Below are 20,950 nucleotides of genomic sequence, written 5' to 3'. Positions count from 1 at the left end.
AGAAAGAAAGAAAGAAAGAAAGAAAGAGGAAGGTTCAAGAAAGAAAGAAAGAGGAAGGTGAAAGAAAGAAAGAAAGAAAGAAAGAGGAAGGTGAAAGAAAGAAAGAAAGAAAGAAAGAAAGAGGAAGGTTCAAGAAAGAAAGAAAGAAAGAAAGAGGAAGGTTCAAGAAAGAAAGAAAGAAAGAAAGAAAGAGGAAGGTTCAAGAAAGAAAGAGGAAGGTTCAAGAAAGATGGTTCAAGAAAGAAAGAAAAAAGAAAGAAAAAGGAAGGTGAAAGAAAGAAAGTTGATGGTTCAAGAAAGAAAGAAAGAAGACAGTTCAAGAAAGGAAAGAAAGAAAGAGGAAGGTTCAAGAAAGAAAGAAAGAAAGAAAGAAAGAAAGAAAGAAAGAAAGAGGAAGGTTCAAGAAAGAAAGAAAGAAAGAAAGAAAGAGGAAGGTTCAAGAAAGAAAGTTGATGGTTCAAGAAAGAAAGGAAAGAAAGAAAATGTGAAAGAAAGTGGAAGGTCAAAGAAAGAAAGAAAGAAAGAAAGAAAGAAAGAAAGAAAGAAAAAGAAAGAAAGAGAAATGGAACATGAAAAGAAAAAATCATGCCAAAGTAAATCGCAAAGGGAAAAGACAGGAGAAAGAGAAAGGAGGAGTTGATTAAAATTAAATTTAAATAAAAGTATTTTGTATAAGCTGTTTATCGACGGCGCCGTGTGTCACGATGACGCGACTGAGTCGCACCATGTGACCTCCTCACGTGTCTGCTCGTCATGTGACTCTCGCGGTTAGCATACTCAGTTCCTGCTCGGGCGAATCGCACACACACACGCAGTGCTGTATCATGTCCGAGAGCGGCTATTAAAGAGCAGCGCTGTGTATCTTCCACAGGCCGGGATGAGTGCGCCAGGTCCTCGGATTCGGCTCCTGCTGATGATCTCCACACTGCAGTGGGGTTGGAGCTACACTGACAGCTCGTGGTACCAGGATCTCTGCAGGTAACTCCAGAAGAGCTGTTAGCATGTTAGCGTGTAGCAGGACTCTTACTGAAAATTGTGGAAGAGTTAAGCCTGCTTTATCACAGCATTACAAACTGTTTATATATAATATAATTCACATTTGGCATTAATTTTCTTATCCACATCCTATTATTTTCTCTTCACAAATGCCTTCTTGTATATTTTTGTGTAACTGAAATTTCGTGCCCCATGAAATCAAACAGATGAATGACATTAGGAAGTCAGAAGCAATAATCAACCATCAAGGCTGCGGCTGATTTCTTTCCTGCCTAGACTGTAGATTCATGCAGCCAATCAGTGACAGACGTGTCAGGTGATCACAGACTGACCCGCCCCCTAGATTTCATCCAAACTAATATTTTTCGCAATAATGGTCACTGGTGATTGTAAGCATGCGCATGAAATCCCATAGTTGCCAATTCTACCACTTTTGACAGGTGAATACCGCCTGCCACTTTCAGTTCTAAAAACTACTGTGTTACAAAATAATCAGTGAACATTGTTGGATTTGCTCTTCTGATCTCACTTCAAGGGCGGCCCGGTGGTGTAGTGGTTAGCGCTGTCGCCTCACAGCAAGAAGGTCCTGGGTTCGAGCCCCGGGGCTGGCGAGGGCTTTTCTGTCTGGAGTTTGCATGTTGTCCACGTGGGTTTCCTCCGGGTGCTCCGGTTTCCCCCACAGTCCAAAGACATGCAGGCTAGGTTAACTGGTGACTAAATTGACCGTAGGTGCAAATGTGAGTGTGAATGGTTGTCTGTGTCTATGTGTCAGCCCTGTGATGACCTGGCAACTTGTCCAGGGTGTACCCCGTCTTTCGCTCGTAGTCAGCAGGGATAGGCTCCAGCTTGCCTGCGACCCTGTAGAAGGATAAAGCGGCTAGAGATAATGAGATGAGATGAGATGAGATCTTGCTTCAGCTGTTTTCAGCACACAGGATACAAGTGTACATGAAGCGTCAAATAGTCAGATTAAGTGAGGCCCAGAGCCAATGCGATGATGAGTGATAATTATGCTGACTCTACAGTTAGGTCCATAAATATTTGGACAGAGGCAACATTTTTCTAATTTTGGTTCTGTACATTACCACAATGGATTGTGAACAAAACAATTCAGATGCAGTTGAAGTTCAGACTTTCAGCTTTAATTCAGTGGGTTGAACAAAATGATTGCATAAAAATTGTGAGGAACTAAAGCATTTTTTAAACACAATCCCTTCATTTCAGGAGCTCAAAAGTAATTGGACAAATTCAATAATTGTAAATAAAATTTTCATTTCTAGGGCGGCACGGTGGGTGGTGTAGTGGTTAGCGCTGTCGCCTCACAGCAAGAAGGTCCGGGTTCGAGCCCCGTGGCCGGCGAGGGTCTTTCTGTGTGGAGTTTGCGTGTTCTCCCTGTGTCCGCGTGGGTTTCCTCCGGGTGCTCCGGTTTCCCCCACAGTCCAAAGACATGCAGGTTAGGTTAACTGGTGACTCTAAATTGACCGTAGGTGTGAATGTGAGTGTGAATGGTTGTCTGTGTCTATGTGTCAGCCCTGTGATGACCTGGCAACTTGTCCAGGGTGTACCCCGCCTTTCGCCCGTAGTCAGCTGGGATAGGCTCCAGCTTGCCTGCGACCCTGTAGAACAGGATAAAGCGGCTAGAGATAATGAGATGAGATGTTCATTTCTAATACTTGGTTGAAAACCCTTTGTTGGCAATGACTGCCTGAAGTCTTGAACTCATGGACATCACCAGACGCTGTGTTTCCTCCTTTTTAATGCTCTGCCAGGCCTTTACTGCAGCGGTTTTCAGTTGCTGTTTGTTTGTGGGCCTTTCTGTCTGAAGTTTAGTTTTTAACGCGTGAAATGCATGCTCAATTGGGTTGAGATCAGGTGACTCACTTGGCCATTCAAGAATATTCCACTTCTTTGCTTTTATAAACTCCTGGGTTGCTTTGGCTTTATGTTTTGGGTCATTGTCCATCTGTGAAACACCGACCAATCAGTTTGGCTGGATTTGAGCACACAGTATGTCTCTGAATACCTCAGAATTCATCCGGCTGCTTCTGTCCTGTGTCACATCATCAATAAACACTAGTGACCCAGTGCCACTGGCAGCCATGCATGCCCAAGCCATCACGCTGCCTCTGCCGTGTTTTACAGGTGATGTGGTATGCTTTGGATCATGAGCTGTACCATGCCTTCACCATACTTTTTTTTCTTTCCATCATTCTGGTAGAGGTTGAGCTTTGTTTCATCTGTCCAAAGAATGTTCTTCCAGAACTGTGCTGGCTTTTTTAGATGTTTTTTAGCAAAGTCCAATCTAGCCTTTTTATTCTTGAGGCTTATGAGTGGCTTGCACCGTGCAGTGAACCCTCTGTATTTACTTTCATGCAGTCTTCTCTTTATGGTAGATTTGGATATTGATACACCTACCTCTTGGAGAGTGTTGTTCACTTGGTTGGCTGTTGTGAAACGGTTTCTCTTCACCATGGAAATTGTTCTGCGATCATCCACCACTGTTGTCTTCTGTGGGCGTCCAGGTCTTTTTGCATTGATGAGTTCACCAGTGCTTTCTTTCTTTCTCAGGATGTACGAAACTGTAGATTTTGCCACTCCTAATATTGTAGCAATTTCTCGGATGGGTTTTTTCTGTTTTCGCAGCTTAAGGATGGCTTGTTTCACCTGCATGGAGAGCTCCTTTGACCGCATGTTTTCTTCACGGCAGAATCTTCCAAATGCAAGCACCACACCTCAAATCAACTCCAGGCCTTTTATCTGCTTAATTGAGAATGACATAACGAAGGAATTGCCCACACCTGCCCATGAAATAGCCTTTGAGTCAATTGTCCAATTACTTTTGGTCCCTTTAAAAACAGGGTGGCACATGTTAAGGAGCTGAAACTCTTAAACCCTTCATCCAATTTTAATGTGGATACCTTCAAATGAAAGCTGAAAGTCTGGACTTTATGTCCATGTCCATTATATAACTATAACTTGAATATGTTTCAGTCAACAGGTAAAAAAAACAAAATTTGTGTCAGTGTCCAAATATATATGGACCTAACTGTATATTGTATTGCATCATTCCACCGGTTCTCGTTGTGGTTCTAGCCATTTGGCAATGAGGTGACATGTTATAACAAATTTGTAAAAACCAAACACACTCTGGTGCTCTTGAACAGTGAAAACTCTGAAGGGGGGGGGAAGATTCACTATGACACCAAGCTCAAGGCAACTTGGTGATCAGATCATCCAGCATCAAAGCATCGAGGCAAGATAAGAAGCAGCATTTTGTGAAGTACAGTATGTCGGTCCAATTTCACGATCAATTTTCTTCAAATCTGGCACTCAGAATGCGAGAGAGTGCACCATTTTACGTTGTTTTTGTTCATTTTCTACAAGGGCGCGACTGTGTCACGCAACCTGATCTACTGCTTTGTGTTCTCAGGGGGTTTGCAAGTATGAAATACAGCCTTGTGTGTCGCAAACGGGAATGGCGTGACTGACTATTTTTCAGTTTCAGATTTCAACAAATTGTCTTGTCTTGTTGAGATTGATGAAATTTTGTTCATGGCATCCCAACCCAATGTTGTTTAAAACAATACGCATTTATTTAAAAAAAAACAAATAGGACAAGACACTAATACAAATAACAGGTAATCTACTACAAAAGTAATCATCCTTCTTTTTTTCACATCTTGAGACCGAAAGTCATAATTCATGAAGAATGACATCATTTCACATCCTTGTGTTTTCTTTTTTAAAACTTCACATCGCAGCCATTTTTAATTTGAAACATGTTGAACATCTGTAAAATTATGAATCATGAATCAATTTCCCACATCCAAGATAGATAGATAGACCTTTATTGTCATTGTAATGCACAAGTACAGTACAGCAAAATCGGTTGGTTGTCCTTTGCCAGTGCAAATAACATAAAACATCAATGCAAAGACACGTATATTAAAAACAATAACAGTAATTACGGATGCAAACTTTCGCACCATATGTATGTAGCCTATATGCTCTAAGTTCTGTAATGTGGTTTTATCTGACATTTTATGTGTAATTGTAAAACATTTCTACCCATTTGTTTAAACCTGTAGGTATAAATGGGAGGCTGTGGACTCTGACAGCAAAATAAAATACACCCTGAAGCTCTGTTCTTCATCCCCGGTGACGACCTGTGACCCGGGCGCTGCTGTTTGCGCCCAGAATCTTGTCAGCGGCAAGAGCCATTCAGTGGGTAAGTGGGATTTTATCAAGAAGGCGAAATGAAAGCTGAAGTGGATGAAGGAACCAAAAAAAAAAAAACCAGAATCAGACAGCAACAAAATCAATGATTTCAGAGAAAGGAGTATGGAAAATAATTGGAGCTGTTTGTGAAATTGTTGAATTTTTATTTTATTTTTTTTTAAACAGCGACAGTGTTAATATGATGCTTTAATGCCTTTTCGTTGTTTCTTCTCGCAAAGAAGCATTAACCCCTCCTCCTTCCAGAGATACAGTGTCGTCCTTTTTTTCCATTTCTCCCCCCCCCAAAAAAAAAATAAGGCTGTGTATGTTTTTTTTTTTTTTTTCCTCTGTCATATTTGGTTCTTTTGAACGGAACCCTTATGTGCTCTTTAGGCACCTCGGTGTGGTTCTTTAAGGAGATGAGAACACAGCGATGATGCTCAGATCTGAGAGCGAACTCTATTGAACCAAGTGAATTGTGTTGCGTTGAGAAAATGAGTCAACTCTGAATCGACTCGGCTGCAAGAAGTGAATCAAATGTCGTATTTTACATACGTAGAGGTGTGATCTGCTAAACTGAGCCACTATGTTTCGAATCAGAATCAAGTTTATTGCCAAGTACGTTCCCACATACACTACCGTTCAAAAGTTTGGGGTCACCCAGACAATTTTGTGTTTTCCATGAAAAGTCACACTTTTATTTACCACCATAAGTTGTAAAATGAATAGAAAATATAGTCAAGACATTTTTCTGGCCATTTTGAGCATTTAATCGACCCCACAAATGTGATGCTCCAGAAACTCAATCTGCTCAAAGGAAGGTCAGTTTTATAGCTTCTCTAAAGAGCTCAACTGTTTTCAGCTGCGCTAACATGATTGTACAAGGGTTTTCTAATCATCCATTAGCCTTCTGAGGCAATGAGCAAACACATTGTACCATTAGAACACTGGAGTGATAGTTGCTGGAAATGGGCCTCTATACACCTATGGAGATATTGCACCAAAAACCAGACGTTTGCAGCTAGAATAGTCATTTACCACATTAGCAATGTATAGAGTGGATTTCTGATTAGTTTAATGTGTTCTTCGTTGAAAAGAACAGTGCTTTTCTTTCAAAAATAAGGAAATTTCAAAGTGACCCCAAACTTTTGAATGGTAATGTACAAGGAATTTGCTTTGGTGATTTGGTGCTTGAACAGTTAAGATGGAAGAATTTAGCCAAGGCAAAAGTAGCTATATACGTAGAATAAGAAATAGAAGAATCTGAAGTATACAGATTTGAAGGTGGACACATTTAAGGGGTATGCGCATGAGTTGTTGGAGTCCGAGCTGTACGGTATGTCCAGAATGTGCAAAAATACTGTAGGTCATATGATGATGAGACATGATATGAAAGTGCGTAAGGGGCCAAGTCAATAACCAAGCTGTACAGTGTGTGCCGGAATGTGCAATAAAAGTTCACAGGATGGAGATGTATGACACGGCCTTAAAATGTGCAAAATTGTAGTTCAGAGACAATGTGCAGTAATGTTACAGATTGGAATTGTGAGGTTAGAGTCAGTGAGGTCTCGGAGAGCCTTATTGATGAGGCAGCTGCAGTGGGGGCAAAAAAAAACCCTGGCCTTATGGCATGAGGTTTTGGTTCGAATGGACCACAGCCTCCTACCAGAGCTGCAGTGATTCAAAAAGTTTGTCTCCAGGGTGTGGGGGTCGGCCACAATCCTTTCTGTTCTCCTCAGGGTCCTGGACTCGTACAGGTCCTGAAGAGACGGAAGGTTGCAGCTGATCGTCTTCTCGGCAGAGCGATTGATGCGCTGCAGTCTGATGGAGGAGGTAAGGATGGACTTGATGATGGTGGAGTAAAAGTGCACCATCATTGTCTTTAGCAGCTCAGACTTCTTCAATGTCCACAGGAAATACATCCTCTGCTGTTCTTTCTTGGTGAGGGAGCAGGTGTACGTCTCCCATTTAAGTTCCAGAGTGATTATAGTGCCCAGGAAATGGAAATACTCCACAGAGGTTACTGGGGAGGGTATGGCAGAGCTCCTCCTGAAGTCAACCATTATCTCTACTGTCTTTAGAGCATTAAGGTCCAAGTTGTTCTGCATGCACCAGGACACCAGATGGTCAATCTTCCACCTGTAGGTAGACTTGTACTCATCAGAGATGAGACCAATAAGGGTGGTGTCTTCTGTGAACTTTAGGAGCTTGATAGATTGATGACTGGAGGTTGGTGTACAGGGAGAAGAGTAGAGGAGAAAGGACGCAGCCTGGGGTGGGGGTGGGGGATCCGGTGCTGATGGTTCGGGAGTCAGAGATGTGTTTCCTCAGCTTCAAGTGCTGCTTCCTATCAGACAGGAAGTCGATGATCTGCCTGCAGGTGGAGTAAGGCACGTGCAGCCTGGAGAGCTTGTCATGCAGAAGAGCCAGGATGATGGTTTTGAAGGTGGAACTGAAATCCACAAACAGGATCCTCGATAGCTTCCTGGGGAGTCCAGGTGTTGGAGGATGAAATGGAGATCCATGTTGAAAGTATCGTCTTCAGATCTGTTGGGTCTGGAGGCGAACTGCATGGAGTTCAGGAGCGGGTCAGCGATGGCTTTGAGGTGGTAAAGCACAAGGCGTTTGAAGGATTTCAAAACCACAGAAATCAGGGCGATGGGTCTGCAGTCATTTAATCCTGTGACCCTTGGCTTTTTGGGAACAGGGATAATGGTGGAGGCCTTGAAGCAGGCTGGCACATGGCATGCCTCCAGTGAGGTGTTGAAGAGGTCTGTGAACACCGGAAACAGCTGATCAACACAGTGCTTCAGGGTAAATAGTGAGACTGAGGGCCTCTGCATGCTCTTGCAACAAGGCTTTCTCAGATAGCTTTTCGCAGACAGTTGTAATTTATCGTTGAGCGGGGAGTAATAGGCGTGCGCGATGTTATTCACCGCAACTACGCAAGGGGGCGCGAAGTCGCGAAATCGCTAGGAGTAGTTGGTGGGTATGGTTAGTGGAGTGTTTATCCTCCGGTTACTTATAATGACTAGAACTGGAGTCGTATAGATGTACGTACTTCCTCGATCAACCGCTCTTCGTGCTGCTCCATCTTCGCTCGTGTTTTTAAAAATGGCGGTAGTGAAAACAAACCAAACCGGGAAAGTAGGGAAGCGGAAGTGCGTGTACAGCGGATGTAGAGTGGACCAATCAGAGCCCTCTTGTCTGCGACACTGTCTGCGAGGCTTCTGCGGTGGTCACAATTTTTGGGAGGTGCGCGCAGAGTGTCTGCGAAGGGTGGGGGGCTACGCAGACGCCATCTGCGACGCCATCTGCGAGGACTGCGTTGTCAGCATAAATTGGCCTTGAGTCAGGACCTGCTGCTTTGCAGGGGTTCAGCTTCTTAAAAAGCTTATTGACGTCCCTCTCCAGAATAGAGTGAGTTGAGGCTGTGGTGGTGGGTGGCTTGGCCTCTGAGGTATGGAGTTGTAGAGAGGCCCCGGCAGCAGTAGAGGTGGGCTGGAGTTTGTGTGTGGTGTCACGGGGGATGTTATCGGGACAGTCCCATTGTCTCAGTAGAACGCATTCAAGTTGGTTTTCCAAGCGCAAGTCGTTAACAGAGTGGGGGGGGCTGAAGTTTTGTCGTTACTGATTTGTCTGCACCCTTTCTAGACACACATAGTCGTTGGCTGAGAATTGGTGCTTGAGTTTCTCAGGGTACAGTCATTTAGCTTCTCTCACCACCTTGCTAAACCTATTCCTGTCCCCACTTCTGAACGCTTCTTCCTTTTGCAACCTTAGCTGTCTGAACTTATCTGTGAACAAAGGTTTGTCATTATTGTGACTCACCCTGCTTCGTGATGGAACACTGCAGTCCTCATAGAAGCTGATGTAGGACATCTTAGCCTTTGTGTACTCTTCCCAACTATTTGTAGCAGTCCTGAACACGTCCTAGGTTATACACTCCAAGTACACGTGAAGCCTCATTGCTGCACATCTTTGATGTCTTCACTACAGGTTTCCTCAGCTTTAATTTCTGCTTGTGTGCAGGAATCAGGTAGACCATGACATGGTCAGAGTGGCCCAGTGCAGCGCAGGGGACAGTGTGATGGGCATTGTTAACTGTAGTGTAGCAGTGATCCAAAATATTCTTCTCTCTGGTCGGGCATTTAATAAACAGTTTTTGTATTTTCGTAGTTTGTGGCTGAGGTTACCTTTGTTAAAGTTGCCAAGGACAATAATTAGGGAGTCCGGGTTAGTCTGCTCCACGCCCAGTATCTGGTCGGCCAGCACGTGCTGTGCGTCCTGCACATTGGCCTGCGGTGGAATGTGTAAACACCAACCAGAATGAATGAAGCAAACTCGCGCATGGAGTAGAAGGGTTTACAATTAACGAAGAACGGTTCCAGGTTGGGAGAACAGTGTTGCAGTATCACTGACCCATCACTGCACCCGCTGCTGTTGACATAAAAATAGATTCCACTACCCTTTGTTTTGCCGGAGAGATCCGTGTTGCAGTCCCCTCTGAAAAGTTGGAAGCAGGCCAGCTGCAGCGCAGAGTCTGGTACGAGTCTGCATAGCCACGTCTCTGTAAAGTATAAAACGGAAGACGAGTGAAAGTCCTTGTTTCTCCCCACCAGCAGCTGGAGTTTGTCCAGTTTGTCGTACAGTGACCGCACATTGGAGAGAAATATCGCAGGTAGTGATTTGCGAAGTCCGCACCGACGGAAGCGCACCAGCGCGTTTTCCTCTCCTCCGGCGTCTCACTGAGTGAGCAAAGGTGAGAGCGCCTTTTGACCAGAATGTCCAATATTTCTACGGAAGACACCAGAAAAGTTGGTAATAAGTCCCCTAATATTCAAGAGCTCTTTTCTGGTGAAAGAGATTTGAGTATCGCAGCAGTGAACTGAGTTTACAAACAAAATCGGAGAAAACAATGCGCACCAACACACCGAGGCAGCCATCTTGAAGATCTTTTTTTTTTTTTTAAAGACAGGTTTAAAAAAAAAAAAAAAACTCCAGAAGGATTTGATAGTGAACTGTATTGCAGTGAGAAAATGATTCGACTCTGAATTGACTTGGCTGTAGGAAGTGACTCAAACATGACGACGTGTTGTGGTTTGGTCTCAATGTCCTGTAGAGCTCATGTACGAAACTCAACGACGGATAAAAGAAACAAGAAACAAAACTGGCCAAATAACTTTGCATTTTATGCACATCATTTTAAACTACTTATTTGTATAATTATCAACTCATTTATGTACAGTGACAAGAAAAAAAATTTAAGTGCACCCAAATTTATCTTCTTAAAATATGGTCTGATCTTCATCTAATGAACAAATGTAATCGGTGTTAACTAACAACACACAAACGATCTTTCATGTCATTATTGAACATGCCCATTAAACGTTCACAGTGCTGGTAGAAAAAGTAAGTGAACCCTTGGATTTAATAATGTCAAATAAGTAGCTGCAGATCAAAGCTGCACATGTTCAGGAGGCATTTTTAGACTGTTCTTCCAAACCGTTCTGACATTTATTTACTTGGATTTTTGGGGGAAGCCATGACCTAATGGTTAGAGAAGCAGCTTTGGGACCAGAAGGTTGCTGGTTTGGTGCCTTGGACCAGCAGGAATGGCTGAAGTGCCTTTGAGCTAGGCACCTAACCCCCAACTGCTCCCCAGGCTGCTATGTTGTATGTTGCTCTGGATAAGGGCGTCTGCTAAATATGCCTGTAATGTCATTGTCTTGCTGCATCTCGCAAATTCTACTGAGCTTCAGCTCCGCTGGTAGATAACCACCCTGATATTACCCTGTAGGACACTTTTTGATAATCTTGGGAATTAATTTTCCCCTCAATGATGGCAAGATGTCCAACCCCCAAGGCAGCAAAACAACCCCAAATCATTGTAGAACCCATTGATGATTTTAAGTTCTTTAATTACGTTACAGGTATTTAACAGATACTCTTATCCAGAGTGATGTACTACATACCCGGAGCAGTTGGTGGTTAGGTGCCTTGCTCAAGGGCATTTCAGCCATTCCTGCTGGTCCAGGGACTCTGACCAGTGGTCCCACAGCTGCTTCTCTAACCATTAGGACATGACTTCCGATGATACCCACTGGCAACAAGATGACAAGGGTCATTTAACAAGGGTTAAATGATTCATCTGTGCTAATTCGAAAGGTTTGGGGAAGACAAAGGAAGCTGATTTAGGACGGGCCTTAGTCTGAAATGTTTGAAAGGTTTCGAGACGCCAGCATGCATCTGGTTTTTCAGTTGATTGGATTGGCTGACTGATTTGATTTGATTGTTTAACCTGATGGTGAAAAACGTGCTTATCTATTCTTTGTCAGTAGTCGTGGAAGGTTTATTTTCACCACGTTTACTGACTACAAAACATTCAGTGGAATAAACCTTTGGAATCTATTGTAACCCCTGAGGCATCTACAATCATGATGCTCTCACCACCATGCTTCACTGCTAGGATGTGTCCTTATTACACCACATGTACTGTTGTGTGTTCTTAAATAATTCATCAGTCTGCAAAATTTTCCTAGTAGTATTGTGGAGTATCAAGGTGCTCTTTGACAAACTTTAGGCGTGTAGCAATGTTTTTTGGAGAGCAGAGGCTTCCTCTTTGGTGGCTTGCCTGTACGTAGACATCGTGCCTGTTCAATGTTTTGCGTCTGATGGACTCATGGTAGACTCATGAACATGGGTGTTCTCCAGTTCCAATGATTCCTTCAAGCCTTTAGGTGTTACTCAATGGTTCTTCTTTACCTCACTGATGAATCTGCATTGATCTTTTGGAGTAATCTTGGCTGGTCGCCCACTTCTAGTAAGACTAGCCATAGTACTACTAAATCATCTCATTTGTCTAAATGTGGACTGATGAATATCTCAACGCATTGAGATTGCTTTGTAAATCTTTTCCAGCTTGAAATAAATCAATGATTCTTGATCTTGGGTCTTGTGAGAGCACTTTATGGTAGGCGTGGTTCAGATCAGCTGATGCTTCTTGTGAAGTAGTAAACTCGTGTCTAATTTTGGAGACGTTTTTAAAGTCACACAATTTCAGATCACATCATCTGCTTCGAATCAGTTTGTAATTATTACTCCTCAAAAAAAAAAATCGCAGTATCCACGCAAAGTGTATCGTGAGAGAATATATCACAACATCGATATTCTATATCGTCATATCACCCAGCTCTGATCTGGTCTCTCGTTGATTGAAAAGAAATTCATTGCTCATCAGTGAGCACTTCATCAATAGCCCTGAAAGGTAAAAGTTCATTAGCTTCTGTAAGCGTTTTTCAATCCTCCTCGTGGAGCCCTCCCCTGTCCTGCATATCTTTTATCGATCCTTGCTCCAAACCAAACACCTGATGAGTGAAGTTAGTGCGATTTAACATGCTCTTGGTTAAATCTTGCATGCCCAGGTAATTGAAAGTGCCAGTGATGTTGGGAAAGATGGGAAACATGCAGAACAGGAGGGTCAGGACAAGGATTGAGAATTGGTGACTGATGGAACCTGGTGATTGTTAGTGTTTATGCCTGAGTTGTTATCAGGTTTAGTGTTTATGTCAAGGTTCTAAAGGCTTGTCAATTCAGATCATAACATGGGGTTCTTTAAAATGAAACAGCACTTTGTTTGTCTTTATACAATCAGCTGATGTTTGTATGAAACCCGGAACAGCCCATGGAGGGTGTGTGTGTTTTTCCCCTCCCTGTGTGTGTGTGTGAGCTTTGCCTTTGTGTTGATTTGATCACTGTGCTCTTGTTAGTTTAGCAGTAAGCAGGTCACAGTTACGGTGAAGCAGGTGTTTGGCGCACTTCCTGTTCCTCAGCCTGCGCTGGAAGAGATAAAGTTTTTACACTGGGAACGTTTTCTGCTGCTTGCTGTAGTGCAGGCTGTTCCAGGACGAAGCTGGTGTTGGGGGAAGAGAGACGGTCAGAGAGAGAGAGAGGCAGAAAGAGACATGTAGGGAGGGAGGGAGAGAGATGGACAGGCAGAGAGAGAGACGGGGACAGAGGGAGAAAGAGAAACAGGGAGGGAGACAGACAGACAGAGAGGAATGGCGAGACGGACAAAGAGAGAGACACAGACAGGGAGAGTAAGAGATGGGGACAGAGGGAGAGAGAGACAAAGAGAGAGAGGGACAGAGAGACAGAGAGGGAGGAGGGAGAAAGACAGACAGATGAGGAGAGAGACAGAGGTAGAGAGAGATGCAGACAGGCAGAGAGAGAGAGACTTATGTGCTCTTTATTTACCACAGTGATGGAGTTAAAAGAAAAGAAAAATATTTACAAGCATGAAGAGGGTTAGTTTTAGGGGTTTTGATCACCAATTTAAAAAAAAAAAAAAAAACAATATCGTTGTCATCTACGGTACTAAGGCCAAATAAAAAAAGTGTGTTTCCGGTAACCCGACCGATCGAGAATTTCCATGTCGAAATTGCCGACCGTAAAGTTTTTATTACAAATTTCCCTCGATATTTTAGTGTAAGCGGCGTTAGTTTGTCATAATTTTTTGTTTCAACGCATTTAAGTTGTGAAAGAAACGATAAAAAGTAAAATGTTTCGCCACTTCTATCAGCCCTCCTGCATAAACATGGAAGCGCACTTGTATACTGAAGGAGGAAGGGAAAACTGAGCCAAGCCGCCTTTTTGAATCCTCATTCAAGGCTGTATTGCAAATTGCTTCCTTTTCAGTATTCAAGTGCACTTCCATGGCAGGGAAAAACACTACATTTTGCCGCCTATGTAGTCCCCTATTTATACAAATAGGAGTCATTCAGGATTCAGCCATGTTTTTGCTCGGTGTTTTTGCTCGACCCAAGTTCTACAGTAGGCTAGGCTAGGCCGTCTGCTTTTAATGGAAGTAGCCTAGCCTAGGACGTTATTTCTTGATAAGGTGTTTTCACGTTATTACATGAAAATATCATGAAATATCGCTTCCGTAGATCATAACTCGAACTCTCGCGAATTTTTTTTTTATTCGTTTAAAGATTTAAAACACTTATTTTATTATGATGTGTGGTATAAACGATTCTGTGCCAAAATACTATTTTGTAAGATGTTTGTGTTAATTTTTTCGAACAAAATAAAAAAAAAAAAAGAAAAAAAAAAACTTTACTACCTACCAACCTTATTTTAGTATTTCATGTTACCGGAAACACACTATTTTTATTTATTTATTTTTTGGCCTAACGAGAAAAAATCCCTTACATGCACGCCAGGGTTATTTATTTATTTCAAAAAATGTCTGTATTCCCATTGATTTTGTGAAATTGTTCTAGTCTTGTGTGTGATTCTATCAGTGCTTTAAATAACTTTACAATGCTCATGTTTTTTTTTTTTTTTTTTTTTTCTTTTTTCCCCTTCAGTCTTTAGATTGTAAGATTCCAGATTACTCCTTTTTACCTGCCCTGTCAGAAAATTCACCAAAGTGCAGTGCTCCTGGCGTGAGCTGCTATATTTACATCATGGTTTTTGAAAAGGTGCTCCAAGATTGTTGATGGTTCTTTCCAGTATGTTGAAAAGAGGGTCCAGTCTGCGGCGGTCACTGAAGCAGTGGAACACGGGGTCTGGTGATTCACAGAACTTGCGGAGGGAAGAGTTAGTATGGTTGCGCTTGGATAGAAAAGTGTTCGTTGGCATTGCGGAGTGAAGAACTCGCCAGTTCGTTTCGGTAGCGGGCTCTTGCACAGCACCGTCCATGAAGGAGACTGAGGTCGGGATGTGGGCAGGTGTGTTCGCCGTTTTGTGTCTGTTTGGGTTTTAAGTTCTCTGGAGAGTTTAAGGTGTTTTTTTTTTTTTTTTTTTTTTTTAATGCGGGAGATGTACAGTTGGTTTTTAGTTGCTGTTGAGAAAGGGATGTTTCTGACGGTGTTCTGTATGAAAGCAGTTGACCTGTGTTGTCGAGAGAGACGGACGGATGGACATTCTCATGTTCTCACGCTGTGTATCCATCCCTCAGGGCTTTACACTGTCACATCAGCTCTCTGAGCGGGAAATTTATAGACCTCTAGAACATCTAAGCCATCTCTCCCCTGACAGACGTTTTATTTATTAACCATGTTTATTAATGTCCTTTAACCCCCACGGGTGAGTATGGTTCTGACATTCCGGCTGTAAATCATAGACCCCAGAGTCTCTGTTTATTTAAATTTTTATCCCCCGTTGGCCGAAAGGCCCGAAGGGGGTTTGTCGTGGCAATGTCCATCCGTCCGTCCCAGGAAAGGTACTCACCTTCTGAAATCAACTCCTCTCACAATTTTTGGAGGAATTTCACGAAACTTGGCAGGATTCTTTGTTATATGTCGATAATACGCATATTGCAATTTTGTTAAATTCGGTCACGTTTTACCAGAGTTATGGCAGAGTTGCCAGCGAGGGATATTGTGCTCTCAGAGCACTTGTTATTTGTGTATTTGTTTATTTTTTTTAATTAATGCTTTTGTGTGTGTGTTTTTATATTGACACCAAGAGTCTGGGATAAACGATATTTCAATCTCGTCTATATCCAGCAGAACTGATGATAAAGTTGACTTTTTTTTTTTTTTAATTTCTTCCCACTTTCCTTCATTCCTTCCATCATTCATTCTTTCTGCATTTCCTCTCTTTCTTTCTTTTCTCTTTGCATCATTCTATTCTTGATTTTTTTTTTTATTTCTTCCCCACCTTCCTTCACTCCTTCGTCTTTCTTTTTCTTTTCTTCCTTCCTCACCTGTCTTTCTTTCCTTCTTTGTTTCTTTGCCTCTTTCTTTCCTTTTTATTTTTCTATACTTTGATTTATTTATATTTCCTCCTCACTTTCACTCTCTTTCTTCCATTCATTCATTCATTGAGGGAGGGAGCTGCCAAGTTCACATCACCAACCTCCAATGACCTAAAACATTGTCGTGTGAAAAAATAAGTACACCCCCGTGTGTGTGCCCGTATGCTGTAGCTGAGAGCTAGCTTATGATATCAGATCCACTGATTTAGTCGTGCACTTGATAAATAATAGATCCCAGATTGCGATATGAGCCTCGTATTGTGTGGGAGAATAGCTGCATGTTTCCCAGCTGAGAATCTCCTCAGTGTCTCGCTGAAGCTCAGAAAGATGAATGTGCGTTTTCTTTCGATTTGTCTCAAAGCACCTTTAAAAACTGCTGTGTTCAGAGTGCGTCAGCTTTTATCTGCCTAAAAATACGTCCTACCTGCTCAGCTTCCTCCAGAAAGTAGTGCAGGTGTAAACGCGTTTCTGCAGCGCTCACAGGACCCAAAGGCACACCAGATTCCCTCCTTTTTTTTTTTTTTTCCTCCCTGTGTCACGATCAGATCAACTCTTCACCAGAGCCTGCTGTTCTGGAACTGGAAATGTTTATGTACAGCGGTGGTCAGAAGTTTACATACAGGGTCATGAATGTCAGGAATATTGGGATTAGTACGAACTGTTCTTTTCCTGTGGCAGTGTGATGATACAATATCCATCTTTAATCGGGACCCCCCCCCCAAAAAAAAAAAAAAAAATTGGTGCAAACTTTTTTTTATTTTTTTTTATTTTGGGTTTTCTGAAATCAACACAAGGTCAAAAATATACATACACCACACATAATATTTGGTTAAATGTCCCTGAGAAAATTTGAGCTTGAACAGATGCTTTTGGTCACCATCAGCAAGCTTCAATCAGAGTTCTGGTTGGATTTTTTCTCTTTCTCTCTTTCTTTCTCTCTCTCTCTCTCTCTCTCTCTCTCTCTCTCTCTCTTTCTCTTTCTTTCCTTTTTTTATTCCCCGCTGGCCGAAAGGCCCGAAGGGGGATTATGTCGTGGCGATGTCCATCCATCCCAGGAAGGGTACTCGCCTTCTGAAATCAATTCCTCTCTCAATTTTTGGAGGAATTTCACAAAAGTTGACAGAATTCTTTGTTATATGTCAGTAATACGCATATTGCAGTTTCGTTCAATTCAGGCGTATTATACCAGAGTTACAGCCCTTGATTACCAAACTTGTACTTTGACAATTTCATGAGGGTGTATTAAGCAACTATAGCATGGATATAGTTTTCAGCGAGGGATATTCTGCTCTTAGAGCACGCTTGTCTTTCTTTCTTTCACTATTTGCTTGTTTTTCCTTCATTCTTGCATGCGTTCTTTTTCTTTCACAATTTGCTTGCTTTCTTTTTTCTGTCCTTTCTTTCTTTTTCACTTTTTTTTCTTTAAGCTTTTTCTTTCTTTATTAAGCTCGCTCTTTAACCTTTTGCTTTCTTTCTTTCTTTCTTTCTTTCTTTCTTTCTTTCTTTCTTTCTTTCTTTCTTTCTTTAACTTTTTTCTTTCTTTGGTGCAGCTCTGCCATCGTAACATTTATCTCATTATCTGATTGCTGAAGAAGCAGCTTGACTGATTTTAGATTAGATTCACTTCAAATAATACAAATAGTATTTGACCCTCTTCTTGGCAGAATTGGTAGATTTCAAATACATTCCTGGGCACAGACCTGACTTTTAAGCTCAGTCCACAGATTTTCTACAGGGTTGAGTTCAGGACTTGTTTTAGGCTTAATGTTAGCCTGCTTTATCCTCCACAATCAGCTCTGATGTGTGTTTGGCGTCATTGTCCTGTTGGAACATCCAACTCTGTCCAAGTTTCTGATGCTTTGAGGTGCTGCTGAAAAATTCTGAGGTTGTTCATTATTCCATCCACTTTGTGCAGTGCACCAGTTCCATATCATGATGCTACCACCACCATGCTTGAGAGTTGATGTAGTGTTCCTCTGTACCTCTGGTCATTGTGGCCAGACAACTCAAATTTTCTGTCCTCTGACCATAAAACTTTCCTCCAGAAGACTTTTTCTTTGTCCATGTTGTTAGCTGCAAACTTTTTTTATTCAAGCTTGAAGGTGTTGATTTTGGAGCAGGGGCTTCTTTCTTGGATGGCAGTCTCTCAGGCCATGGTGATATAAATCTCACCTGACTGGGCACAGTGTTCCAGCAGCTTCCAGTTCATGGCAGGCCTGTGACTTGGTGGTTCCCGGGTTGTTCCTGACCATTTGAATCAATTTCCTCTCAGCTGAGGGTGACAGTTTGGGTTTTCTTCCAAAACACTGGCTTGGCAAAGTGGCTACATCTCCCAATAAGTTGTACTTGCATATGATTGTTTGACCTGATGATCTTAGGATCTGCACTTGTTTAGAAATGGCTCTAAGAGACATTCCTAAGTGTGTAAATCCTATGATTTTTCTCAGATCTGCACTGAGCTCCTTGGACTTTCCAATTGTACTGTGTGCTGACTAACACTTTTTTAATGTTGTGCATGATGAAGTTACCAGCTGTAGTCAATCATGATCTCTAACAGGACGTTAAGAGGCCTTGGCAAGTTAAGACATTTTGGACCTTTCAGCACAGGACTTCAGAATAAATATGATATTTTAAATAATAAAATTGAACGTGTATCGATATCGACTAATACTCGTAGTTCCAGTACCTGAAAAGAAAACCTGGTATCATGTCATCTCTGAGAAATACAGCACATTTCTCCTGATTTATCATTTCTGATGCTTTTATTTTCTTTGCTGTATATCGTACACTTACAGATGATTTTATTTTTTTTTGTTTTGTTTTCAGGTGATCTCTCCTTGCAGGCGTCATCCTCTTCCAACTTCATTCTCGGTTTCAACAGCACTCAAACTTGCCAGGGCGAGAGCAGCAATGTGCAAAGCAGCATCAGTTTCCAGTGTGGTAAAACAATGGTAAAGTTCAGTAACACGAAAACTGCTCATACAAGTAGAATACAACACTTCCTCTCTGGTAACATTGAGCAATCCTTGCAGCAGATGGACGAAGAGTTCCGTTGCAAGCGAAGCCTCTGAGTGAGAAGATAAATTATTTCCTGTCTATCAAACCTGCGCTGTGGTTCCAATTTGTTACACAGATTACACATAAGTGGTTCTTTGCTTACTCATTTATGTCAGAGGAAGCTGGCCTTGTTCATAGTGCGACATTTTCGAAGTAAGTAGAAAGCAGTAATGTAGCAGCATATCGAGTTCTGTTCAGGTTTGCTGGATATGACGTGACGCACACGGCCAGGAATGAAATAAACAGTTCAGAGTTTAGAGACGGTAAAAGATTTGACCTAAAAGGTCAGTAATTAAACATTAACTTTGATTAAAACCTTGAACTGGGATTAATGTCTTAAGTCTTCTTTACGTTCCCATCCAACATCCGCTATTTTGTTACGTGAATATTAAAACACGCACTGTGAAGCTCAGGGTGAGTGTCCAAATATTTACACAAGTGTTTGACATACAGTGGTGCTTGAAAGTTTGTGAACCCTTGAGAATTTTCTATATTTCTGCATAAATATGACCTAAAACAACATCAGATTTTCACACTAGTCCTAAAAGTAGATAAAGAGAACCCAGTTAAACAAATGAGACAAAAATATTATACTTGGTCATTTATTTATTGAGGGAAATGATCCAATATTACATATCTGTGAGTGGCAAAAGTATGTGAACCTTTGCTTTCAGCATCTGGTGTGACCCCCTTGTGCAGCAATAACTGCAACTAAACGTTTGCGGTAACTGTTGATCAGTCCTGCACACCGGCTTGGAGGAATTTTAGCCCGTTCCTCCGTACAGAACAGCTTCAACTCTGGGATGATGTTGGGCTTCCTCACATGAACTGCTCGCTTCAGATTCAGTTCATGGAGCAATGTCCTGATATTTTCCTTTAGAATTCGCTGGTATAATTCAGAATTCATTGTTCCATCAATGATGGCAAGCCGTCCTGGCCCAGATGCAGCAAAACGGGCCCAAACCATGATACTACCACCATGTTTCACAGATGGGATAAGGTTCTTATGCTGGAACGCAGTGTTTTCCTTTCTCCAAACATAACGCTTCTCATTTAAACCAAAAAGTTCTATTTTGGTCTCATCCGTCCACAAAACATTTTTCCAATAGCCTTCTGGCTTGTCCACGTGATCTTTAGCAAACCGTAGACGAGCAGCAATGTTCTTTTTGGAGAGCAGTGGCTTTCTCCTTGCAACCCTGCCATGCACACTATTGTTCAGTGTTCTCCTGATGATGAACTTGTTAACATTGGCTAATGTGAGAGAGGCCTTCAGTTGCTTAGAAGTGACCCTGGGGGCCTTTGTGACCTCACCGACTATTACAACCCCGATTCCAAAAAAGTTGGGACAAGGTACAAATTGTAAATTAAAACAGAATGCAATGATGTGGAAGTTTCAAAATTCCATATTTTATTCAGAATAGAACATAGATGACATATCAAATGTTTAAACTGAGAAAATGTATCATTCAAAGAGAAAAATTAGGTGGTTTTAAATTTCATGACAACAACACATCTCAAAAAAGTTGGGACAAGGCCATGTTTGCCACTGTGAGACATCCCCTTTTCTCTTTACAACAGTCTGTAAACGTCTGGGGACTGAGGAGACAAGTTGCTCAAGTTTAGGGATAGGAATGTTAACCCATTCTTGTCTAATGTAGGATTCTAGTTGCTCAACTGTCTTAGGTCTTTTTTTTGTCGTATCTTCCGTTTTATGATGCGCCAAATGTTTTCTATGGGTGAAAGATCTGGACTGCAGGCTGGCCAGTTCAGTACCCGGACCCTTCTTCTACGTAGCCATGATGCTGTAATTGATGCAGTATGTGGTTTGGCATTGTCATGTTGGAAAATGCAAGGTCTTCCCTGAAAGAGACGTCGTCTGGATGGGAGCATATGTTGCTCTAGAACCTGGATATA

At 42.0% G+C, this 20,950-nt stretch overlaps 1 protein-coding gene across 1 annotated transcript in view; it reads left to right on the top strand.

Moving 5' to 3' along the window:
• The first annotated feature begins 778 nt into the window (after window positions 1-778).
• igf2r (insulin-like growth factor 2 receptor) overlaps window positions 779-20,950 on the top strand; it is a 171,737-nt gene continuing 151,565 nt past the window's right edge. The window contains exons 1-3 of the mRNA XM_060916407.1: window positions 779-978; window positions 5,085-5,224; window positions 18,806-18,930. Coding sequence (XP_060772390.1) covers window positions 878-978; window positions 5,085-5,224; window positions 18,806-18,930 — 366 coding nt within the window. The 5' untranslated portion in view covers window positions 779-877. The remainder of the gene's footprint in view (window positions 979-5,084; window positions 5,225-18,805; window positions 18,931-20,950) is intronic.

Source organism: Neoarius graeffei, chromosome 3 (assembly GCF_027579695.1).
Source record: "Neoarius graeffei isolate fNeoGra1 chromosome 3, fNeoGra1.pri, whole genome shotgun sequence".
Taxonomy (NCBI): Eukaryota; Metazoa; Chordata; class Actinopteri; order Siluriformes; family Ariidae; genus Neoarius; species Neoarius graeffei.
This window is presented reverse-complemented; position numbering and strand designations above follow the sequence as displayed.